This window comes from Oncorhynchus mykiss, chromosome 5, assembly GCF_057628025.1.
Source record: "Oncorhynchus mykiss isolate SJ-2025 chromosome 5, ASM5762802v1, whole genome shotgun sequence".
Classification (NCBI taxonomy): Eukaryota; Metazoa; Chordata; class Actinopteri; order Salmoniformes; family Salmonidae; genus Oncorhynchus; species Oncorhynchus mykiss.
In genome coordinates, this window is record NC_143026.1 from 85,811,988 (window position 1) to 85,835,632 (window position 23,645).

The 23,645-nt window shown below is 45.1% G+C and overlaps 1 protein-coding gene across 3 annotated transcripts in view; it reads left to right on the forward strand.

Moving 5' to 3' along the window:
- Positions 1–799, forward strand: part of dnai3 (dynein axonemal intermediate chain 3) — a 28,833-nt gene extending 28,034 nt beyond the window's left edge. For all 3 annotated transcript variants that reach the window (XM_021604574.3, XM_021604575.3, XM_021604576.3), the window contains one exon: positions 53–799. In XM_021604574.3, the coding sequence (XP_021460249.1) occupies positions 53–190 (138 nt within the window). In that variant the 3' untranslated portion in view covers positions 191–799. The remainder of the gene's footprint in view (positions 1–52) is intronic.
- Positions 800–23,645: the final 22,846 nt, after the last annotated feature.

The window sequence follows — 23,645 nt, forward strand, 5'->3', positions numbered from 1 at the left end:
ATTAATTTCTCTTTTCCAAGATGAACCAAAAGCATGTTGGTCCCCCCCCCAGGAACCCATCATACCAGAGAAGCAGGTGGAGCAGATCTTGGAGGAGGCCATGAAGGAGTATGAGGACTACTTGTCCTTGGAGACGGTCATCCTGAAGGAAATGGGGCTGCTGCCAGACACAGACAAGGTTGACATCTGACATCCTAACCCTAATCCACTGTTCAGTCTGACACCTGATATCACACCTCGTGTGACCAGCAGGGTTGGGGTCAATTTCATTTCAGTTAACTTGTTGGAATTGACCCCAACCCTGGTGTCCAGTGTTCAGGCTGATGTCTGATGCTCCCTGAAACCAGAGGCCTTTCACACAACTCATTTAACACAGTACTACAAAGTGTCTATTCAATTGAAAATGTAATTGTTACACTTTTTATTTTCTATGTACAGTATTAAAAGCTCCATTTGGTTTTAGTAAATTGTTCAGAAAACTCTATGCCTCTTGTTTTGCTTGTGGGTACATGTAGTGAATGGAGAGATTCCTCAGAGTTGAGTGAGTTTTTCACACACACAAGTCAGCTGTTTTTTTGTTATGATATTTGTGTTTCGTAATGTAATATGTAGTTGTTGTTCTGTATGTGTATCTATAGTTTTGTTCAATGTTGTGTTAAGTGTATGTAAGTTGTTTTGTCTGAAACATTGTTCTCCCTGCTGCTGTTGGACCAGGTCTCTCGTGAAAAATAAATGTAATCTCAATGAGAAAAACCTGTATAAAAAAGGTTAAATAAAATAAAAAATATATACACATACATACATATTTGTCTGCGTGAACTCTGGTTACTGTGTAATGCCTGCCATCCTCCCTGGTTCATCATTGGTTCCCCAGAGCCCCTGATAATGAAATACATTGTGAGTACCCAAGGATTTGAACTCGGCAGGAAATCATTTCACAGGTCTTTGGTTTCATGGTTCTGCTCTCATATGAAGTATTGATTACTCCTTGTCCGCCTGATATTGATTAAACAGTATTGATCCACACTGCAGCACTCAGCAGATACTCTCAGCACTACAGTAGAGATTATAATTAGCATGTCCATTGTACTGTAACTCATCGCCATGAAAGGATATATAGCCGCTATAATTGTGATCCCTACGGCATGGTTATTTCAAGAGTAGCTTGAATTATTTGGACAATTTACCTCAACAGTTCAATTTCAAATATTGCACATTCCAGATAACAATTTTTTCTAAAATATTTTGAACTACCAGAGTTTACCCTCTGCAGAGGCTGGGTTTGAGATTGACAGTGATGAGTTAAGGGTTGAATAGAGTGAGTTTGGTCTAGGTTGTTATGGGGGCACCTAGGCTTGCTCTTCCCTGGGGGAGTCTGAAAGGAGAGGGACAGGGTCCATTAGAGGTCGAGAGTGGGTAAACAGCTCCATAGTCATCAGTGACGGCTGGTGGTGGTTACCATGAAAGAGATTGGTGGAGGGTAGGGAGAGAGGATAAGAGGGAGGGATGAGGGGAGGGAGGATAGTGCATAATGCAGAGGCAGCTGCCTGTTGCCAGGTTGTCACGCCGTGGGTCAGATGCCAACATAAGAGAAATACATGGAGAACACCAAGGGAAAACGTGGAGAGAGAGAGAGGGATGAATGAAAGAGGTACTGGTTAAGAGGAGAAGAAAGTAGGAGATATATAGAGATAAAGAATGAGAGGTGAAGTAGAAAAAGTAAGAGAGAGAGAGGGTAGTGGGTTAGCGTCAGTGGGGAAGTCTGAATGCGAGCGTGAAAGGGTGCGAGAGAGCGAGACCGAGCGATAGAGAGGGAGAGAAAGAGAAGAGAGCACACACTGGGCCTCTGAGCGGAAATGAGATGCTGCAGTGTCGGACGGATTAAACGCCACACGGGTGACTTCACTCTCTCCACGACTCACTCACATGGACCTGTCATTTAGAGGAGGGGTGAGAGGCATAGGGGGGTATGAGGGGGGACAGAGGCAGGCGTCCATATGGCCCCCAGGAACCAAGGGCAGGGTGACAAACGACCCCCCATCTCCCCTCCCCTCTGTCCCCTCCTTAACGCTCACTGGGACCTGATCTGACTGGAACACCCCTCTTGCCCCCTGGAGCCACTTGTTCACTCCACACTCCCAGGCTGGCTATAGAATGTGCTCAAACATGTCATCTCTGTGATTATAAGACAGTTATAACACTATCACCAGATAGTTCTGAAGCCCGTGAGGGCATATTTGACTATGGCATAACATAAAAGCATAAATGGGTTGGTGATTGTAGTCTTAGAAAGTATGCATTGTTAAAGTGCAAACCCTCTCTACAGTCACACAGAAAATATGGGGCGGCAGGTAGCCGAGAGTGTTGGGCCAGTAATGCTGATTCAAATCCCTGAACCGACTAGGTGAAAAATCTGCCGATGCCCCCTTGAGCAAGGCATTTAACCCTAATTGCTCCTATAAGTTGTGCTGGATAAGTGTCTGCTTATTGACTAAAATGTAAATGTAATGCTGCTGTAGGCTTTTATCAAGACGGTCTCACAGAACAGCAAACAGCAACTCCAGAACTCCACCACTACCCCTTTAGGAAGAGGCTATTCATGTTGTCAGATCTTCGTCAGTTGATTTCTTCATCTAAGAGATTTCCCAAACATAAAAAGAGGAGATCTTTAACTGTGGGACGTCTGACTACGGCGGGATGCCTAGCGTAGCCTGGGCTGGAATGGGCTGCATTCCTATTTTATCACTGCTAGCCACTGCTTGAGATTTATCCTCCAAATCCTGGGAAACAATGGAAGCAGGTGCTGGGCAGGAGGCCTGTAAATCTGGCCTGTATAATTAAGCCATTGGCTGGGCATTGTGCTGGCCTGGCCCTAGCTGCTAGCTGCTCAGTGGGGGTGTGTGGGGGTGTGAGGGAAGGGTTAGGGGGTGGGGTGGGGTGCACAGGGAGGTCTAAATCTCTCTGTGAGGGGGCACTCCACACATTTCACACATGTTCATCTGAGCTCTTAGGCACAGCTGCAGGGGCTAAAGAGTGTTTTCTGGAGCTCACACACTTAACACAAACACTCTTCCGCCTGCCCGCCCGCACGCACACACACACAAACACACCCGCGTTTATCTTCACACACACATACACTCACGTAATGCGTTTATCTTCACACACACATACACTCACGTAATGCGTTTATCTTCACACACATACACATGCACCCCTGCTTGAAGTGGATGCAAATACTAAAGCGGCAGCGTGAAATGTCACATGACATGAAGGCAAATATGAGCATATGACTGCAAAGTCAGAAGGAGGCGGCTGTGCTGCTCTGGGAGGAGGACAGCAGGAGGTAACATAATGCCAGTATTGCCATGGACATGTTTTCCTCGAGAGATTCTAATTTCTCACACTGCTACAGGGACTAGTTTCCATATCTTGGTTCAATTCTAACCCTAGCTTCCACATCCCGGTTCAACCCTAACCCTAGCTTCCACATCCCGGTTCAACCCTAACTCTAGTTTCCACATCCCGGTTCAATTCTAACCCTAGCTTCCACATCCCGGTTCAACCCTAACCCTAGCTTCCACATCCCGGTTCAACCCTAACTCTAGTTTCCACATCCCGGTTCAATTCTAACCCTAGCTTCCACATCCCGGGTTCAACCCTAACCCTAGCTTCCACATCCCGGTTCAACCCTAACCAAAGCTTCCACATCCCGGTTCAACCCTTAATCTAGCTTCCACATCCCGGTTCAATTCTAACCCTAACTTCCACATCTCGGTTCAACCCTAACCCTAGCTTCCACATCCCGGTTCAACCCTAACCCTAGCTTCCACATCTCGGTTCAACCCTAACCCTAGCTTCCACATCCCGGTTCAACCCTAACCAAAGCTTCCACATCCCGGTTCAACCCTAACCCTAGCTTCCACATCCCGGTTTCAACCCTAACTCTAGCATCAACCAATACTGGTTACACCCAGTAGTAACATCACTGTAATGTAAAGTGTTTTTAATGGCTCTATTCAAGCCGTATCGTGGAAGTTTAGCGTTACAGTGTGAACTAAAGGCAATGTTACCGCGTTAGCAGAGACTGCACTCATGGTTAACACTGCATATGTCGGCTCAATCTGAAATTACCTTTACATTTCTGTTTCGCAATCAAAAATGCTTGCGATCCAGATTGAATAGAGCCCTAACACTTTAGCCTATTTTACAGACTGATTGTGAATTTGCTGCTTCATAACAAATGTCGCCACACACCTAAATCGCTCAGGTTTTCTTTAAAGTCCCCTCAGGGGTGGGGGGTGAATTTCATTAGTTGACCTTTGACCCCATAACAGATCAGGTAGCCAGGGTATTGGAATGGAATGTTACCTCTTGACTCCTATAATTTTCTCAATTGAAAGCTATGTTGAGTTTTGCCCCAAGTCTAGTCTTGGCCTACTCTCTCTACCAAAAAGCTGAAGTCTGAGGGACATACCACAACTTGGCAATGGGAGGTATCTGAAGGTGTGTGTGTGTGTGTGTCTGTGTGTCAGGTGTTTGGAACTGTAATATCAACATCCCCTCAAACATTTTTTAGTTTTAGAATGATCTCAGAACACTCTCCAATTCTCCAATGACCTACGGGGGGATTCTAGAATGAGTGACGCCAATCTCTAAGCCACCGCCCCCATCTATGCCGAGGAACAGGAAGCAATCACGACAGTCTTGCCTTACAGTCCCAGTGCACTCTGAGTAGCCTGAGCTGAGATGATTTAAGTAGAACTTTGAGAGGAGACTGGGCAGTGACATCATGGCAATCTGGAATACCAATGATATCCCTTCGCTTCTTCCTCTGAGGATATAATCATCACCACAACCAAGTCCTGTATCAATAAAACCAAAGGCAAATGTAAGAGAAAACATTGAAGGTTGGTTTTGGAATGAAAGTGGATGCTAGTTGAGATCTGTCACCTGCAAATAGAAGGAGCCACAATCTCAAATGAGAGACCGACGCAGCTGTTAAAGCTGACCTTTCACTTTTCTGTCTCTCTCATCCCCGCCGAAGCCAACCCAGGACCTCATCCTGAGATTGCGCTCTCCTGAAGATGGGAGAGATGGAGAGAGAGAAAGAGAGGGAGAGCAGGTGAGAGAGCAAGAAAGAGAGGGAAAGAAAGAGAGAGGAGAGAAAAAGAGAGAGGGAGGGAGGAGGGAGAGTGAGTGAGAGAACGAGAAAGAGGGGGATTGAGAGAGAGAGAGAGAGGAGGGATAGTTTAGACTGAGAGAGAAGGGGAGGCATGGGGAGAGGAGTTACACTGTATAACTACCGTTCAAAAGTTTGGGGTCACTTAGATATTTCCTTGTTTTTGAAAGAAAAGCACATTTTTTGTCCATTAAAATAACATCAAATTGATCAGAAAGACAGCGTAGACATTGTTAATGTTGTAAATGACTATTGTAACTGGAAACAGCTGATTTGTTATGGAATATCAACATAGGCCCATTATCAGCAACCATCACTCCTGTGTTCCAATGGCACGTTGTGTTAGCTAATCCAAGTTTATCATTTTAAAAGGCTAATTGATCATTAGAAAACCCTTTTGCAATTATGTTAACACAGCTGAAAACTGTTGTACTGATTTAAGAAGCAATAAAACTGTCCTTCTTTAGACTAGTTGAGTATCTGGAGCATCAGCATTTGTGGGTTCGATTACAGGCTCAAAATGGCCAGAAACAAAGGACTTTTTTCTGAAACTCGTCAGTTTATTCTTGTTTTGAGAAATGAAGGCTATTCCATGCAAGAAATTGCCAAGAAACTGAAGATCTCGTACAACGCTGTGTACTACTCCCTTCACAGAACAGCGCAAACTGTCTCTAACCAGAATAGAAAGAGGAGTGGGAGGCCCCGGTGGACAACTGAGCAAGAGGACAAGTACATTAGTGTCTAGTTTGAGAAACAGACGCCTCACAAGTCCTCAACTGTCAGCTTCATTAAATAGTACCTGCATAACACCAGTCTCAACATCAACAGTGAAGAGGCGACTCCGGGATGCTGGCCTTCTAGGCAGAGTTGCAAAGAAAAAGCCATACCTCAGACTGGCCAATGAAAAGAAAAGATTAAGATGGGCAAAAGAACACAGACACTGGACGGAGGAACTCTGCCTAGAAGGCCAGCATCCCGGCGTCACTAGTATGTCACTCTATCAACCCTCCATGAGTAAAAGAGACTCCTTTACTGAACTAAACCCCGGTAATTCTCCCAGCATGTTGCATTACCCCTACCTACAGTGCACTCGGAAAGTATTCAGACCCCTTACCTTTTTTCACATTTTGTTAGGTTACAACCTTATTCTAAAATGTATTAAATAAATGTTTTTTCTCATCAATCTACACACAATACCCCATAATGACAAAGTGAAAACACAAATAACTTATTTACATAAGTATTCAGACCCGTTGCTAGGAGACTTGAAATTGAGCTCAGATTTGCCGAAAGGAGGGTGGGGGAGGGCCTTGTTTGCATCCCGGAAGTTGGTGTAACAGTGGTACTCCAGATGATATGTTGATAGAACTTTGGCAACCTTTTCCTCAAATTTGCTTTATTAAAATCCCCAGCTAAAATAAATGCAGCCTCAAGATATATGGTTTGCAGTTTGCATAAAGTTCAGTGAAGTTCTTTGAGGGCCGTCATAGTATCGGCTTGAGGGGGGATATACATGGCTATGACTGTAACCAAAGAAAATTATCTTGAGAGATAATTCGGTCGGCATTTGATTGGGATATGTTCCGGGTAGCTTCAGAGAATAACATCGACATATATACTGACACGGTGACTGAGTTTATCAGGAAGTGTATAGGCGATGTTGTACCCACTGTGACTATTAAAACCTACCCTAACCAGAAACCGTGGATAGATGGCAGCATTCGCACAAAACTGAAAGCATGAACCACTGCATTTAACCATGGCAAGGTGACTGGGATCATGGTTGAATACAAACAGTGTAGTTATTCCCTCCGCAAGGCAATCCAACAGGCAAAGCATCAGTATAGAGTCAAAGTGTAGTCGCAATTCAATGGCTCAGGCACTAGACATGTATAGCAGGGTCTACAGACAATCACGGGCTACAAAAGGAAAACCCAGCCACGTCGCGGACACCGACGTCTTGCTTCTGGATAAGCTAAATACCTTCATCGTCCGCATTGAGGATAACACACCGACGCAGCCTGCTACCAAGGACTGTGGGCTCTCCTTCTCCATGGCCGACGTGAGCAAGACATTTAAGGGTGTTGACCCTCACAAAGCTGCCGGCCCAGATGGCATCCCTAGCCGCGTCCTTAGAGCATGCACAGACCAGCTGTTCGGAGTGTTTACGGACATATTCAATCTCTCCCTATTCCAGTCTGCTGTCCCCACACGCTTCAAGATGTCCACCATTGTTCCTATACCCAAGAAAGCAAAGGTAACTGAACTAAATTACTTTCGCCTCGTAGCACTCACTTCTGTCATCATGAAGGGCTTTGAGAGACTAGTCAAGGATCATATATTCTCCACCTTACCTGTCACCCTTAGACACACTTCAATTTCCTTACCGCCCCAATAGATCCACAGATGATACAATCGCCATCACACTGCACACTGCCCTATACCAACTGGACAAGAGGAATATTTATGTCAGAATGCTGTTCATTGACTATAGCTCAGGATTCAACACCATAGTACCCTCCAAGCTCATCATTAAGCTCAAGGCCCTGGGTCTGAACCCCACCCTGTGCAACTGGGTCCTGGACTTCCTGACGGGCCGCCCCCAGGTGGTGAAGGTAGGAAACAACACCTCCACTTCGCTGGTCCTCAACACTGGGGCCCCACAAGGATGCGTGCTTTGCCCCCTCCTGTACTCCCTGTTCACCCATGACTGCATGGCCAAGCACGCCTCAAACTCAATCACCAAGTTTACAGATGACACAACAGTAGTTGGCTTGATTACCAACAATGACGAGACAGCCTATAGGGAGGAGGTGAGGGTCCTGGGAGTGTGGTGCCACGAAAATAACTTCTCACTCAACATCAACAAAACAAAGGAGATGATCTTGGACTTCAGGAAACAGCAGAGGGAGCATCCATGCACATTGACGGGAGCGCAGTGGAGAAGCTGGAAAGCTTCAAGTTTCTCGGCGTACACATCATTGATAAACTGAAATGGTCCACCCGCACAAACAGTGTGGTGAAGAAGGTGTAACAGTGCCTCTTCAACCTAAGAAGGCTGAAGAAATTTGGCCTAAAACCCTTCACAGACTTTTACAGATGCACAATTGAGAGCATCCTATCAGGCTTTATCACCATTTGGTATGGCAACTGCACCGCTGCAAACGCTGGGCTCTCCAGAGGTTGATGCTGTCTTCCCAACGCATCACCGGGGGCAAACTACCTGCCTTCCAGGACACTTACAGCACCTGATGTCACAGGAAGGCCAAAAAGATAATTAAGGACAACAACCACCCAAGCCACTGCCTGTTCACCCCGCTATCATCCAGAAGGCTGGGTAAATACAGATGCATCGAAGCTGGGACAGAGAGGCTGAAAAACAGCTTCTACCTCAAGACCATCAGACTGTGAAATAGCCATCACTAGCACTTAGAGGCTGCAGCCTCTATACATAGACTTGAAATCACTGGCTACTTTAATAAACGGAACACTAGTCACCTTAATAATGTTTACAGACCTTGCTTTACTCATCTCATATGTACATACTGCATTCTATACTGTATACTGTACTACTGTATCTTAGTATATGCCGCTCTGACGTTGCTCATCCATATATTTATATATTCTTAATCTCATTCCTTTACTGAGATTTGTGTGTATTGGGTATATGTTGTGAAATTGTTAGATATTACTTCACTGTCGGAGCTAGAAACACAAGCATTTTGGTACACCTGCAATAACATCTGATAAACATGTGTATGTTACCAATAAAATTAGATTTGATTTGAGGTGCATCCTGTCTCCATTGATCATCCTTGAGATGTTTCTACAACTTGATTGGAATCCACCTGTGGTGCATTCAACTGATTGGACATGATTTGGAAACGCACACATCTGAAGATATAAGGTCCCACAGTTGACAGAGCATGTCAGAACAAAAACCAAGCCATGAGGTCGAAGGAATTGTCCGTAGAGCCCTGAGACAGGATTGTGTCTTAGGCACAGATCTGGGTAACGGTACCAAAAACTGTATTCAGCATTGAAGGTCCCCAAGAACACAGTGGCCTCCATCATTCTCAAATGGAAGAAGTTTAGAACTACCAAGGCTCTTCCTAGAGCTTCCTGCTGGTCAAACTGAGCAATCGGGGGAGAAGGCCCTTGGTCTGGGAGGTGACCAAGAACCCGAAGGTCACTCTGACAGAGCGCCAGAGTTCCTCTGTGAAGATGGGAGAACCTTCCAGAAGGACAACCATCTCTGTAGCACTCCACCAATCAGGTCTTTATGGTAGAGTGGTCAGACGGAAGCCACATGACACCCCGCTTGGAGTTTACCAAAAGGCACCTAGAGGAGTCTCAGACCATGAGAAACAAGATTCTCTGGTCTGATGAAACCAAGATTGAACTCTTTGGCCTGAATGCCAAGCGTCACATCTGGAGGTAACCTGGCACCATCCCTACGGTGAAACATCGTGGTGGCAGCATCATGCTGTGGGGATGTTTTTCAGAGGCAGGGACTGGGAGACTAGTCAGGATTGAGGGAAAGACGAATGGAGCAAAGTACAGAGAGATCCATGCTTAAAACCTGCTCCAGAGCGCTCAGGACCTCAGACTGGGGTGACGATTCACTTTCTAACAGGACAACAACCCTAAGCACACAGCCAAGACAACGCAGGAGTAGCTTCGGGACAAGTCTCTGAATGTCCTTGAGTGGCCAAGCCAGAGCCCGAACGTGAACCTGACCGAACATCTCTGGAGAGACCTGAAAATAGCTGTGCAGCGACACTCCCCAGCCAACCTGTCAGAGCTTGAAATGATCTGCAGAGAAGAATGGGAGAAACACCCCAAATAGAGGTGTGCCAAGCTTGTAGCGTCATACCCAAGAAGACTCTAGGCTTTAATCGCTGCCAAAGGTGCTTCAACAAAGTAATGTGTAAAGGATCTGAATACTTATATAAATGTGATATTTCAGTATTTAAAAAAAAAAAAATTAAAAAAGGAAAAAAACGTTTGTAGATCGATGAGTAAAAAAATATGTAATCAATTTTAGAAGACTAACAAAAATTCAGAATACTTTCCGAATGCACTGTACATGTACATATTACCTCGCCGAACCTGCACCCCGCACATTGACTTGGTACCGGTACCCCCTGTGTATAGCCTCATTTTTGTTATTTTATTGTGTTTCTTTATATTTATTTGTATTTCATTTTTTAGCATGTCTTTTCTTACTTACTTAAAACTGCATTGTTGGGATTGTAAGTGAGCATTTGACTGTAATTTCACGGTAAGGTACACCATACACACATCTGTTTTATTCTGTCACATCTGCTCCTGCATCGCCCTCCACTGCTCATCTTGTGTCTCCTTGACCTGCCGCAACTCCTCCAGTACTCTCTCCCTCTCCCTCACCCTCTCTCTCTCTTTGTGTGTGTGAGTGGAGACAGGTGTGCTAGAGTCAGAGCAGATCCCCACCAGCTGCAACCTGTTCCATAATCAAGACCTCTACAAATACTCAGCCCTGCCACTTCCACGCTGCCAGATTGTAATCTCTGTAGTCTACGGTTCTAGCCATTTGTTACTATTCAGATCCTGGTGTGCCTGTTTCCCTTGCCTGACACTGTTTTCCTCTCCGCTACTGTTCTGCCCCCTCTGACTCTGGTCCCTGTCTCCAGTCCCACGTCTCGCCATTCTGCTACTCCCTTGGATTCCCCTCCGGACCTACTTACCCTGTCTCAACCCCTCTCGCTCCAGCCTCAGCCTCCGCACCTGGTTTCCAGCAACCCGCCCAAGCTTCCCCTGACCTGCACTCCATCTCCCCCTTTTGTCTCAATAAATACCTTGGTTACTTCATCCCAGTCTCCTCGTCTGAGTCCAATCTTGGGTTCCCCTGTTCCACTCCGCGTAACTGTATTCGGCGCAAATATTTGTCTTTGATTTATTTGTCTTTGGAACTGTTTAGGCCTATACTAAATAAGAATCGGACTCCTGGAATTAAATGCAATAATTTTCATACAAATAGCTAGCAATAAAGTGCAGAATATATCTAAACTGATGTGTAAAGGCGCATAGCTGTTTTTGTAAGCAAGGCCACAAGACGAAGGACTCTTTAGGCTACTTTAACATTGACACTTTATTCCTTTATAAATCCATAACATTTGCTTTACAAACGTGCTTCTCTCAATTTTTATCCATTGCCGCTTTTATCCAATTTTATAATTTGACCACAGTTATATTAAAGGTTCCTCAATACAAACTTCTGATATGCTAATTATTTGTATGACTTGCCTAAACACAACCAATGCATCTAGGCTTAGCTGTTTTAGTTTTTAAACAGGAGGATATATGAAACATCTAATCTCTTTTTACCCCCTTTTTCTCCCAGTTGTTAGTTACTATCTTGTCTCATCGCTACAACTCCCATACGGGCTCGGGAGAGACGAAGGTCGAAAGCCATGCGTCCTCCGAAACACAACCCATCCAACCCGGAAGCCAGCCACACCAATGTGTCGGAGGAAACACCATACACCTAGCGACCTGTTCAGCGTGCACTGCAAACGGCCCATGCGATGAGACAAGGATAACCCTACCGGTCAAGCCCTCCCTAACAACACTAGGCCAATTGTGCAACGCCCCATGGACCTCCCGGGGGCGGCCGGCTGCGACAGAGCCTGGGCTCGAAGTCTCTGGTGGCACAGCTTGCACTGCGATGCAGAGCCTTAGACCACTGCGCCACCCAGGAGGCCTCCGAATATTTAAATAATTGGATAACAAATATAGGTTGTAATGATGAGTGTAAAACTATAAAAGTGTGCTGTTTTCTGTTAATTTATACAGCTTTTGTGATAAGGGACGTGTTAAGTTCCCCAGTTTCTGTGTTGTAGTTTGTGTATTTGAGTGTGTTTCAGGAGATGGCTTCCTGAAATCCCCCAGCAGTTGATTGGTCGACTCCATGATTAATTGGAGAGCTGACCCCACCCCCTCATCAGGACGCAGCTGTCTCCAATTTCCAATGCCTTCTGAAGCTATAAAAGCCAGTGTTCTGTTGTTCAGGAGAAAGCTTGATTGTGATATAGATCATTGCTGAGAGAGGAGGTTGATGGATGAGGGGTATAGCACGTTGGTCATTGATATGTACTATGTTAGTTGTTGTTGGTAGCAGCTTTGGTATGTTCTGTGTTTGTTGCTTTGTCAGAGCTTCTTTAATGGGGTGGCAGGGTAGCCTAGTGGTTAGTGTTGGACTAGTAACCGAAAGGTTGCAAATTCAAATCCCCGAGCTGACAAGGTACAATTCTGTCGTTCTGCCCCTGAACAGGCAGTTAACCCACTGTTTCTAGGCTGTCATTGAAAAATAAGAATTTGTTCTTAACTGACTTGCCTAGTTAAAGAAAGGTTAAAATATATAAACAAGTAAAAAAATGGCCTGAGTTTTTTCAGTTTTGTTGTGAAGTGGCTTGTTTAATATTCTGTTTCATTTGTTCCCAGGGGGAAGGGCAAAGCACTTAGGGAGTGCTTAGGCAAGATGTAGTATATTCACTGTCTAGGCACACTACTAGGTAAGACCTGGGCGGACCACCCCCTGTATTTTGGTTAGGGCACCAGGTGGTGCTAAATTAGGTAAGTAGTGGGTAGGCAGGTAAGATAGAGGGTAGGTTAGGTAAGTAGTGGGAAGGCAGGTAAGATAGGAGAGGGTAAGTTAGATAGGTAGTGGGTAGGCAGGTTAGATAGGAGAGGGTTAGGTAGTGGGTAGGCAGTTTAGATAGGAGAGGGTAAGTTAGGTAAGTAGTGGGGAGGCAGGTGAGGTAGTGGGGAGGCAGGTGAGGTAGGAGAGGGTAAGTTAGGTAAATAGTGGGGAGGCAGGTGAGGTAGGAGAGGGTAAGTAGTGGGGAGGCAGGTGAGGTAGGAGAGGGTAAGTAGTGGGGAGGTAGGAGAGGGTAAGTTAGGTAAGTAGTGGGGAGGCAGGTGAGGTAGGAGAGGGTAAGTAGTGGGGAGGCAGGTGAGGTAGGAGAGGGGGGGGGGGGCTTTGACATTTACTTTCTTTACTTTGGTTCCGTCCAGCCCCTTTTCCCCATATTACTGTGTGACGGAATAAATTCCTAGTAAACGGTAAATTTGGACTTTTGTCATCCTTACTCGCACCTACAGTCCATACCTCTTTCACTTCATGGGGAGTTGAGTTATAGCAGGGTGTTGCGTTTCCTCTTCACAGAGGTGTGCGTAACAGGAGGTCCAAGGCAAGTTGGATTCATTTGCATACAGGGAGGGACCAGGGATCTGGTCACAATGCAGAGGCAGTGGGCAGATAAGAGATACGTTTTAATACCATGTGAAGACACAACAAATCTCGATCAGATAGTGATCAGCTCATGTTGATCAGATGACGACAATCACATATTAATGCAAGGTGTAACCACGGCTAGAGAGAAGGGGAGGCTAGGGGAGTGGGGTTAATTTAGACAGAGAGAAGGGCTACTCTGCTCTACGTTGTGAGGCCACAGCCACAGGATCAGAAGCACCGGTTCTCTGTTTTCATCCTCACCTTTTTCACTTTCACCTCTCTCTCCTCTCCCTTTCCTCTCTTCCTTATCGTCTCCTCGTATATAACCCCCTCTCCTCTTCTTTGTTCTCCCTCTCGTCACACTGCTTCTCTGTTCTCCCCCTCTCCAGTCTTCACTTTCACCTCTTTCTCCCTCCTCTCTTCTAAACCTCCTCTTATACCCCCCCCCCCCCTCCTCCTCCTCTCTTTCCTTTCTCATCTCATCATTCTGGCCCTGAACACAGCTAGCTACCAGAGGAATCTGTCAGTGATTTGTCTACCGGCTTCAGATGAGCTGCCAAGTAACAGGGCCGCCACCGGCAGGAACAAAAGAGAAATACATCAGAAGGAAGCAGGACTTTGGGTAAAATGTGATTAATATCATCTTATTGAAGGACACCACATGTATGGAATGTCTGTCTTGGCTGGAGTTGTTTTTTAATCTAAAGGTTCCCAGCAATTATGGAGGCTTAGCTCCAACTAGTAACTTCTATACTAATGACTCACATTAGTTAGTACGGAACATTAAAGATAAGTTAATTTCCTTGATGCTATATCCACCAATTTTTCACATTTGTGTTATTTTAATTAGAAATTATAGTTTATGGGTAACTTCATGTGTGTGTAAAATATTACTGTGCATGATATATGTTTTTACATTTGCAAAACGCTACTGTATATACCATTGTTTAGCTGGAATGGAAGGTTGAGGGGGGGAGATTTTGAGGGAGGTTGAAGGACAGGGAGGGAGGGGGGGAGGATATTAGACGGGTGGAGTAGATCTAGTTTCACATGCTTACCGTAAGAGACCCATATCTATCTCTCAATTCAAGGTGCTTTATTGGCATGGGAAACATATGTTAACATTGCCAAAGCAAGTGAGGTAGATAATAAAACAAAAGTTAAATAAACAATCAAAATTAACAGTAAACAGTACACTCACAGAAGTTCCAAAATAATAAATACATGTCAAATGTCACATTATGTCCATATACAGTGTTGTAACGATGTGCAAATGGTTAAAGTAGAAAAGGGAAAATAAATAAACAGAAATATAGGATGTATTTACAATGGTGTTTGTTCTTCACTGGTTTCCCTTTTCTTGTGGCAACAGGTAACACATCTTGCTGCTGTGATGGCACATTGTGGTATTTCACCCAGTAGATATGGGAGTTTATCAAAAATCGGGTTTGTTTTCGAATTCTTTGTGGATCTGTGTAATCTGAGGGAAATATGTGTCTCTAATATGGTCATACATTTGGCAGGAGGTTAGGAAGTGCAGCTCAGTTTCCACCTCATTTTGTGGGCAGTGTGCACATAGCCTGTCTTCTTTTGAGAGCCAGGTCTGCCTACAACGGCCTTTCTCAATAGCAAGGCTATGCTCACTGAGTCTCTCTCTTTCCAATTATAAAATGAACAGGTTCAGTTGAGTCCACTACAACAGACGGGCTGTTATCAAGTGGCAACTTTTGTTGGATGACATGAAAATAGAGCTCTTCACCACACACACCAGTGGTGGGTTCGGCATCAAAATTAGAATGCATGGGCCTCCCGAGTGGTGCAGTGGTCTAGGCACTGCATCGCAGTACTAGCTGTGCCACTAGAGATTCTGGGTTTGAGTCCAGGCTCTGTCGCAGTCGACCGCGACTGGGAGACCCATGGGGCGGCACACAATTGGCCCAGCATCGTCCGATAGGGATGTCCTTGTCCCATCGCGTACTAGTGACTCCTGTGGTGGGCCGGGTGCAGTGCCCGCTGACATGTCGCCAGGTGTACAGTGTTTCCTCCAACACATTGGTGCGGCTGGCTTCTGGGTTAAGTAGGCATTGTGTCAAGAAGTAGTGCGGCCTGGTTGAGTTGTGTTTCGGAAGGATGCATGGCTCTCGACCTTCGCCTCTCTTGAGTCCGTACGGGAGTTGCAGCGATGAGACAAGACTGTAACTACCAATTGGATCCCACGATATTGGAGAGAAAAGGGGGTACAGAAAAAGTGAATGCATAAGCAGAAAAGAACCCCATACCTCCTGTACAATATGGTGGTGGATCTTTGATGTTATGGGGCATTGAAAACAGTGGTGTCAATCATTTTGACTCCTACCCTTTAGAGAAAGAAAAGTATTATTTGTTAAACAAAATCTCTTTCTGAGCAATAGTATTAGTATAAAATATTATATTATTTCCATTTTGAGCATAACATATAGCTCAGTATTTTAATTATTTATTTTATACAGTCATTTTTGCACATCTTTGTTAAAGGTGTCAATAATTACAGACCCCACTGTACATCTTTAAATGCTCAATGAAAAGTTGGCTCACTTTGGAATTTGAAAGTTTGGAATTCCATCCAAATCCACAGGTTGGTAAAAGGCATACCTACAGGCTACAGTAATACAGTCACCGGTGCTATACACTCTGTACCCTAAAGCTTCATTAGTTCATAACAAATCGTAAAAATGCCACAAGAACACTAGTCTCCCTAGGCAGACGGGTTGACTCCCACAATGTATCCAATGTTCCAGCATAGGGACGGGTTTACGTGCTGAATACCCATCACAAGAAAAAAGTTACAAAACCATTTACAGCTCAAATGGCTCTGCATTGTTTGGAACTCTATGTTCACTTACTGCTGAAGGTGTTTATCATATGTTTTTTATTGTTATTATTATTTGAAAGATTGTATTAATATTATTTTCAGCAGTGGCACAACTTTGGTTTAAGAAGTGGGGGGGCATATATATATATATTACACACACAGTGGGGCAAAAAAGTATTTAGTCAGCCACCAATTGTGCAAGTTCTCCCACTTAAAAAGATGAGAGAGGCCTGTAATTTTCATCATAGGTACACTTCAACTATGACAGACAAAATGAGAAAAAAAATCCAGAAAATCACATTGTAGGATTTTTTATTAATTAATTTGCAAATTATGGTGGAAAATAAGTATTTGGTCACCTACAAACAAGCAAGATTTCTGGCTCTCACAGACCTGTAACTTCTTCTTTGAGAGGCTCCTCTGTCCTCCACTCGTTACCTGTATTAATGGCACCTGTTTGAACTTGTTATCAGTATAAAATACACCTGTCCACAACCTCAAACAGTCACACTCCAAACTCCACTATGGCCAAGACCAAAGAGCTGTCAAAGGACACCAGAAACAAACATGTAGACTTGCACCAGGCTGGGAAGACTGAATCTGCAATAGGTAAGCAGCTTGGTTTGAAGAAATCAACTGTGTGAGCAATTATTAGGAAATGGAAGACATACAAGACCACTGATAATCTCCCTCGATCTGGGGCTCCACACCAGATCTCACCCCGTGGGGTCAAAATGATCACAAGAACGGTGAGCAAAAATCCCAGAACCACACGGGGGGACCTAGTGAATGACCTGCAGAGAGCTGGAACCAAAGTAACAAAGCCTACCATCAGTAACACACTACGCCGCCAGGGACTCAAATCCTGCAGTGCCAGACGTGTTTACCCCAGTACATGTCCATGCCCGTCTGAAATTTGGAATTTGAACGTTTGCACGTCCACGTCCTCCATCCACGTCCTCAGACATGGATGGACATCTAATACTGACTCCTATTATGGGTGCCCTGGCTGTATTTTCAAACCAGACAAAACAAAACATACAAATACAAAAGATAACATACTGACGCACAACAACATCATCAGTCCTGCCCAGACCCACCTGTTCTATCTCCAGTGCCTGCACTACTCTCCACCACATGTCCTCAAATTGCACCATTTTGTTCCTCCTCGTCGCCCATGCTCTTTCAATATTTACATAATGAAGCATCTGCTTTTTCTATTGTCTTAACAATGGAGGATTGGTTGATTTCCAGTTTTTAAGAATATGTTTTTTCAAGATAATTGATGAGAAGAGTGTCGTCCAACACATGGGTCTCACTGCCGCCTCATATGACATGTCTTGAAATATGAGGACAGACGGATTAACAACTGTCATTACTCAGGCCATCATTTTTCAACTTCATAGCATTCCCAGAAAGAATGGATTATTGACAAATTGTTAGTCTTATACTTAAGACATGACTCTCCGTTTTGCTGTAGAATTGATTAATAATTACTAATGATTAATTATTTGTCTCTTGTATAATAAATTATATCCATGGGATTAAGCGTACATTTTTGTTAGCTGTAATTTTGTTTGCTATGCTCCCTCCAACTTGTGCCGATATCAGTTATTTTTAAGTCTTGGTTCCAATAGTTTATAGATTGTCAGTTGGATAGGTTCTCTGCAAGGTTTTGTATATCTTACCTATCATATGAGTATCATTTTTTGACTCAAATAGAATTTTGAGATTGCTCTGATATCCAAAAGATTTAAAATCAAAACTTTGAATTTGCATATATTTTAAAATATCTACATTGGTCTTTTTAATTCTGTCATGGAACTTAATGTATTTCCTAAAACCAATTATTTTACGGTTCCTATGCTTTTAGTTTTCCAAATTATCGGTGTATTCTGAAACGCTATCCAAGGATTATTCCATAGGGTTGTGTTTTGGGAGTGATATTGGTTCTTGCAGAATCCGTTTAATGTTCTTCCATATTGTTATGGTGTTGTTAACTATGAAGTTGTTAATGTTCTTCCATATTGTTATGGTGTTGTTAACTATGAAGTTGTTAATGTTCTTCCATATTGTTATGGTGTTGTTAACTATGAAGTTGTTAATGTTCTTCCATATTGTTATGGTGTTGTTAACTATGAAGTTGTTAATGTTCTTCCATATTGTTATGGTGTTGTTAACTATGAAGTTGTTAATGTTCTTCCATATTGTTATGGTGTTGTTAACTATGAAGTTGTTCATGTTCTTCCATATTGTTATGGTGTTGTTAACTATGAAGTTGTTAATGTTCTTCCATATTGTTATGGTGTTGTTAACTATGAAGTTGTTCATGTTCTTCCATATTGTTATGGTGTTGTTAACTATGAAGTTGTTCATGTTCTTCCATATTGTTATGGTGTTGTTAACTATGAAGTTGTTAATGTTCTTCCATATTGTTATGGTGTTGTTAACTATGAAGTTGTTAATGTTCTTCCATATTGTTATGGTGTTGTTAACTATGAAGTTGTTAATGTTCTTCCATATTGTTATGGTGTTGTTAACTATGAAGTTGTTAATGTTCTTCCATATTGTTATGGTGTTGTTAACTATGAAGTTGTTAATGTTCTTCCATATTATTATGGTGTTGTTAACTATGAAGTTGTTAATGTTCTTCCATATTGTTATGGTGTTGTTAACTATGAAGTTGTTAATGTTCTTCCATATTGTTATGGTGTTGTTAATTATGAAGTTGTTAATGTTCTTAGCTTAATCTTTTGAAAACAAACACGTAAAAAGATTCTGAGGATGAGGATGAGCATCTTCAATATGTACCCATTGTTCCTCTTTAGTGCATTTAACTATATGTCTGTAGTAAAAGCCTTGGGTGGCAAGTTGATACAATTCCAAGTCTGGATGTTTTAAATCACCCTCAGACTTAGGAAGACGTAAAACTTTTCATTTTATTCCATGAGTTTTATTTGCCCATATAAAGTCTGTAATGGAAGAGTATACTTTTTAAAAGAATGTCTTCAGTGGGGTAATTGGTGTTACGGAGCGTAAAAAGAAAGAAAAGAAAGGTAGCAGGCTACTCCACAGAGTTAAAATGATGAGGGCTGTCGTTCTGGAATGTCCCCGAAGCTGTGCCAAGCACTGGGAGATTCCCACATCCTAAAAATATTCCCCAAACTCTGCAGAGCCAGGAACACTTCCCAACTTTCCTGTCTTTTGTTGCTTTGCTCCAACTTTTCCATAGCAAAGATAGATTAACCCTAATACCTTGGAAATCCATATTTGAACCCTAACACCTTGGAAATCCATATTTGAACCCTAACACCTTGGACATCCATATTTGAACCCTAACACCTTGGAAACCCTTATTTGAACCCTAACACCTTGGAAATCCATATTTGAACCCTAACACCTTGGAAATCCATATTTGAACCCTAACACCTTGGAAATCCATATTTGAACCCTAACACCTTGGAAATCCATATTTGAACCCTAACACCTTGGAAATCCATATTTGAACCCTAACACCTTGGAAATCCATATTTGAACCCTAACACCTTGGAAATCCATATTTGAACCCTAACACCTTGGAAATCCATATTTGAACCCTAACACCTTGGAAATCCATATTTGAACCCTAACACCTTGGAAATCCATATTTGAACCCTAACACCTTGGAAATCCATATTTGAACCCTAACACCTTGGAAATCCATATTTGAACCCTAACACCTTGGAAATCCATATTTGAACCCTAACACCTTGGGGAATCCATATTTGAACCCTAACACCTTGGAAATCCATATTTGAACCCTAACACCTTGGAAATCCATATTTGAACCCTAACACCTTGGAAATCCATATTTGAACCCTAACACCTTGGAAATCCATATTTGAACCCTAACACCTTGGAAATCCATATTTGAACCCTAACACCTTGGAAATCCATATTTGAACCCTAACACCTTGGAAATCCATATTTGAACCCTAACACCTTGGAAATCCATATTTGAACCCTAACACCTTGGAAATCCATATTTGAACCCTAACACCTTGGAAATCCATATTTGAACCCTAACACCTTGGAAATCCATATTTGAACCCTAACACCTTGGAAATCCATATTTGAACCCTAACACCTTGGAAATCCATATTTGAACCCTAACACCTTGGAAATCCATATTTGAACCCTAACACCTTGGAAATCCATATTTGAACCCTAACACCTTGGGGAATCCATATTTGAACCCTAACACCTTGGGGAATCCATATTTGAACCCTAACACCTTGGGGAATCCATATTTGAACCCTAACACCTTGGGAATCCATATTTGAACCCTAATACATTGAAAACCCTTATTTGAACCCTAATACCATAAAAACCCTTATTTGAAATCCCTTCTAACTTAAAGGCAGGAAGTCACAGCACAGTAGCGGATTCTGAAAGCAACATCGGTAGAAACCAAGACCCAATAAACAACTGACTGTTAATGACTGTTAATGTTAGACATTTTAATACTGGTCTAAAGTGAATAGCAAAAAGACATAACAGACCTTACATCTCAAAATGGGATGCTTTGAGTGTTTCACTTTACTCTCATCTACCGGCCGAGGATTTGGCAGCAAAACATGGTTGAATCAACTTGACAAAATGTAATAACCAGAATGACGCAAGGCCATGTGAAATATATACTTTAATATGACCATACATTTCTCAAGATCAGTACAAAGTATTATTCTATTTAGTGATGCTTTCATCATAGCTTTATGTTTCGAAGACAGACATACAAACAGGACAGAGATGAAACAAAACAACTATTACAGAAACACGTTGACCGTATGACACTTACTGTACACGCAAACAATGATGTGCACGTGCTCAGACACAATGTGGACATGTGACACACTGATTAAGAGGGAAGGAGGGAGGGGGTTAGAGCAAGAGTGAAGAGGGAGGAATGCATTGATAGATACAGTGCTAGGCCAGCCCCGGAGGAGAGGAAACAGGGCCAGGTCAGGCCCGGAGGAGAGGAAACAAGACCAGGCCAGGCCCGGAGGAGAGGAAACAGGGTCAGACCCGGAGGAGAGGAACCAGGGTCAGACCCGGAGGAGAGGAACCAGGGTCAGACCCGGAGGAGAGGAACAAGGGCCAGATCCGGAGGAGAGGAACAAGGGCTAGATCCGGAGGAGAGGAACAAGGGCCAGATCCGGAGGAGAGGAACAAGGGCCAGATCCGGAGGAGAGGAACAAGGGCCAGATCCGGAGGAGAGTAACCAGGGTCAGACCCGGAGGAGAGGAACCAGGGTCAGACCCGGAGGAGAGGAACCAGGGTCAGACCCGGAGGAGAGGAACAAGGGTCAGACCCGGAGGAGAGGAACAAGGGCCATATCCGGAGGAGAGGAACAAGGGCCAGATCCGGAGGAGAGGAACCAGGGTCAGACCCGGAGGAGAGGAACCAGGGTCAGACCCGGAGGAAAGGAACAAGGGTCAGACCCGGAGGAGAGTAACCAGGGTCAGACCCGGAGGAGAGGAACAAGGGCCAGATCCGGAGGAGAGGAACAAGGGCCAGATCCGGAGGAGAGGAACAAGGGCCAGATCCGGAGGAGAGGAACAAGGGCCAGATCCGGAGGAGAGGAACAAGGGCCAGATCCGGAGGAGAGGAACAAGGGCCAGATCCGGAGGAGAGGAACAAGGGCCAGATCCGGAGGAGAGGAACAAGGGCCAGATCCGGAGGAGAGGAACAAGGGCCAGATCCGGAGGAGAGGAACAAGGGCAAGATCCGGAGGAGAGGAACAAGGGCCAGACCCGGAGGAGAGGAACAAGGGCCAGACCCGGAGGAGAGGAACAAGGGCCAGATCCGGAGGAGAGGAACAAGGGCTAGATCCGGAGGAGAGGAACAAGGGCCAGATCCGGAGGAGAGGAACAAGGGCTAGATCCGGAGGAGAGGAACAAGGGCCAGATCCGGAGGAGAGGAACAAGGGTCAGACCCGGAGGAGAGGAACAAGGGCCAGATCCGGAGGAGAGGAACCAGGGTCAGACCCGGAGGAGAGGAACAAGGGCCATATCCGGAGGAGAGGAACAAGGGTCAGATCCGGAGGAGAGGAACAAGGGCCAGATCCGGAGGAGAGGAACCAGGGTCAGACCCGGAGGAGAGGAACCAGGGTCAGACCCGGAGGAGAGGAACAAGGGCCAGATCCGGAGGAGAGGAACAAGGGCCAGAGCCGGAGGAGAGGAACAAGGGCCAGAACCGGAGGAGAGGAACAAGGGCCAGGCCAGGCCCGGAGGAGAGGAACAAGGGTCAGACCCGGAGGAGAGGAACAAGGGTCAGACCCGGAGGAGAGGAACAAGGGCCAGATCCGGAGGAGAGGAACCAGGGTCAGACCCGGAGGAGAGGAACAAGGGCCATATCCGGAGGAGAGGAACAAGGGCCAGATCCGGAGGAGAGGAACAAGGGCCAGATCCGGAGGAGAGGAACCAGGGTCAGACCTGGAGGAGAGGAACCAGGGTCAGACCCGGAGGAGAGGAACAAGGGCCAGATCCGGAGGAGAGGAACAAGGGCCAGATCCGGAGGAGAGGAACAAGGGCCAGATCCGGAGGAGAGGAACAAGGGCCAGGCCAGGCCCGGAGGAGAGGAACAAGGGTCAGACCCGGAGGAGAGGAACCAGGGCCAGATCCGGAGGAGAGGAACAAGGGCCAGATCCGGAGGAGAGGAACAAGGGGCAGATCCGGAGGAGAGGAACAAGGGCCAGATCCGGAGGGGAGGAACAAGGGCCAGATCCGGAGGAGAGGAACAAGGGTCAGACCCGGAGGAGAGGAACAAGGGCCAGATCCGGAGGAGAGGAACAAGGGCCAGATCCGGAGGAGAGGAACAAGGGCCAGATCCGGAGGAGAGGAACAAGGGCCAGATCCGGAGGAGAGGAACAAGGGCCAGATCCGGAGGAGAGGAACAAGGGCCAGGCCAGGCCGGGAGGAGAGGAACCAGGGTCAGACCCGGAGGAGAGGAACAAGGGCCAGATCCGGAGGAGAGGAACAAGGGCCAGATCCGGAGGAGAGGAACAAGGGCCAGATCCGGAGGAGAGGAACAAGGGCCAGATCCGGAGGGGAGGAACAAGGGCCAGATCCGGAGGAGAGGAACAAGGGTCAGACCCGGAGGAGAGGAACAAGGGCCAGATCCGGAGGAGAGGAACAAGGGCCAGATCCGGAGGAGAGGAACAAGGGCCAGATCCGGAGGAGAGGAACAAGGGCTAGATCCGGAGGAGAGGAACAAGGGCCAGATCCGGAGGAGAGGAACAAGGGCCAGGCCAGGCCGGGAGGAGAGGAACCAGGGTCAGACCCGGAGGAGAGGAACAAGGG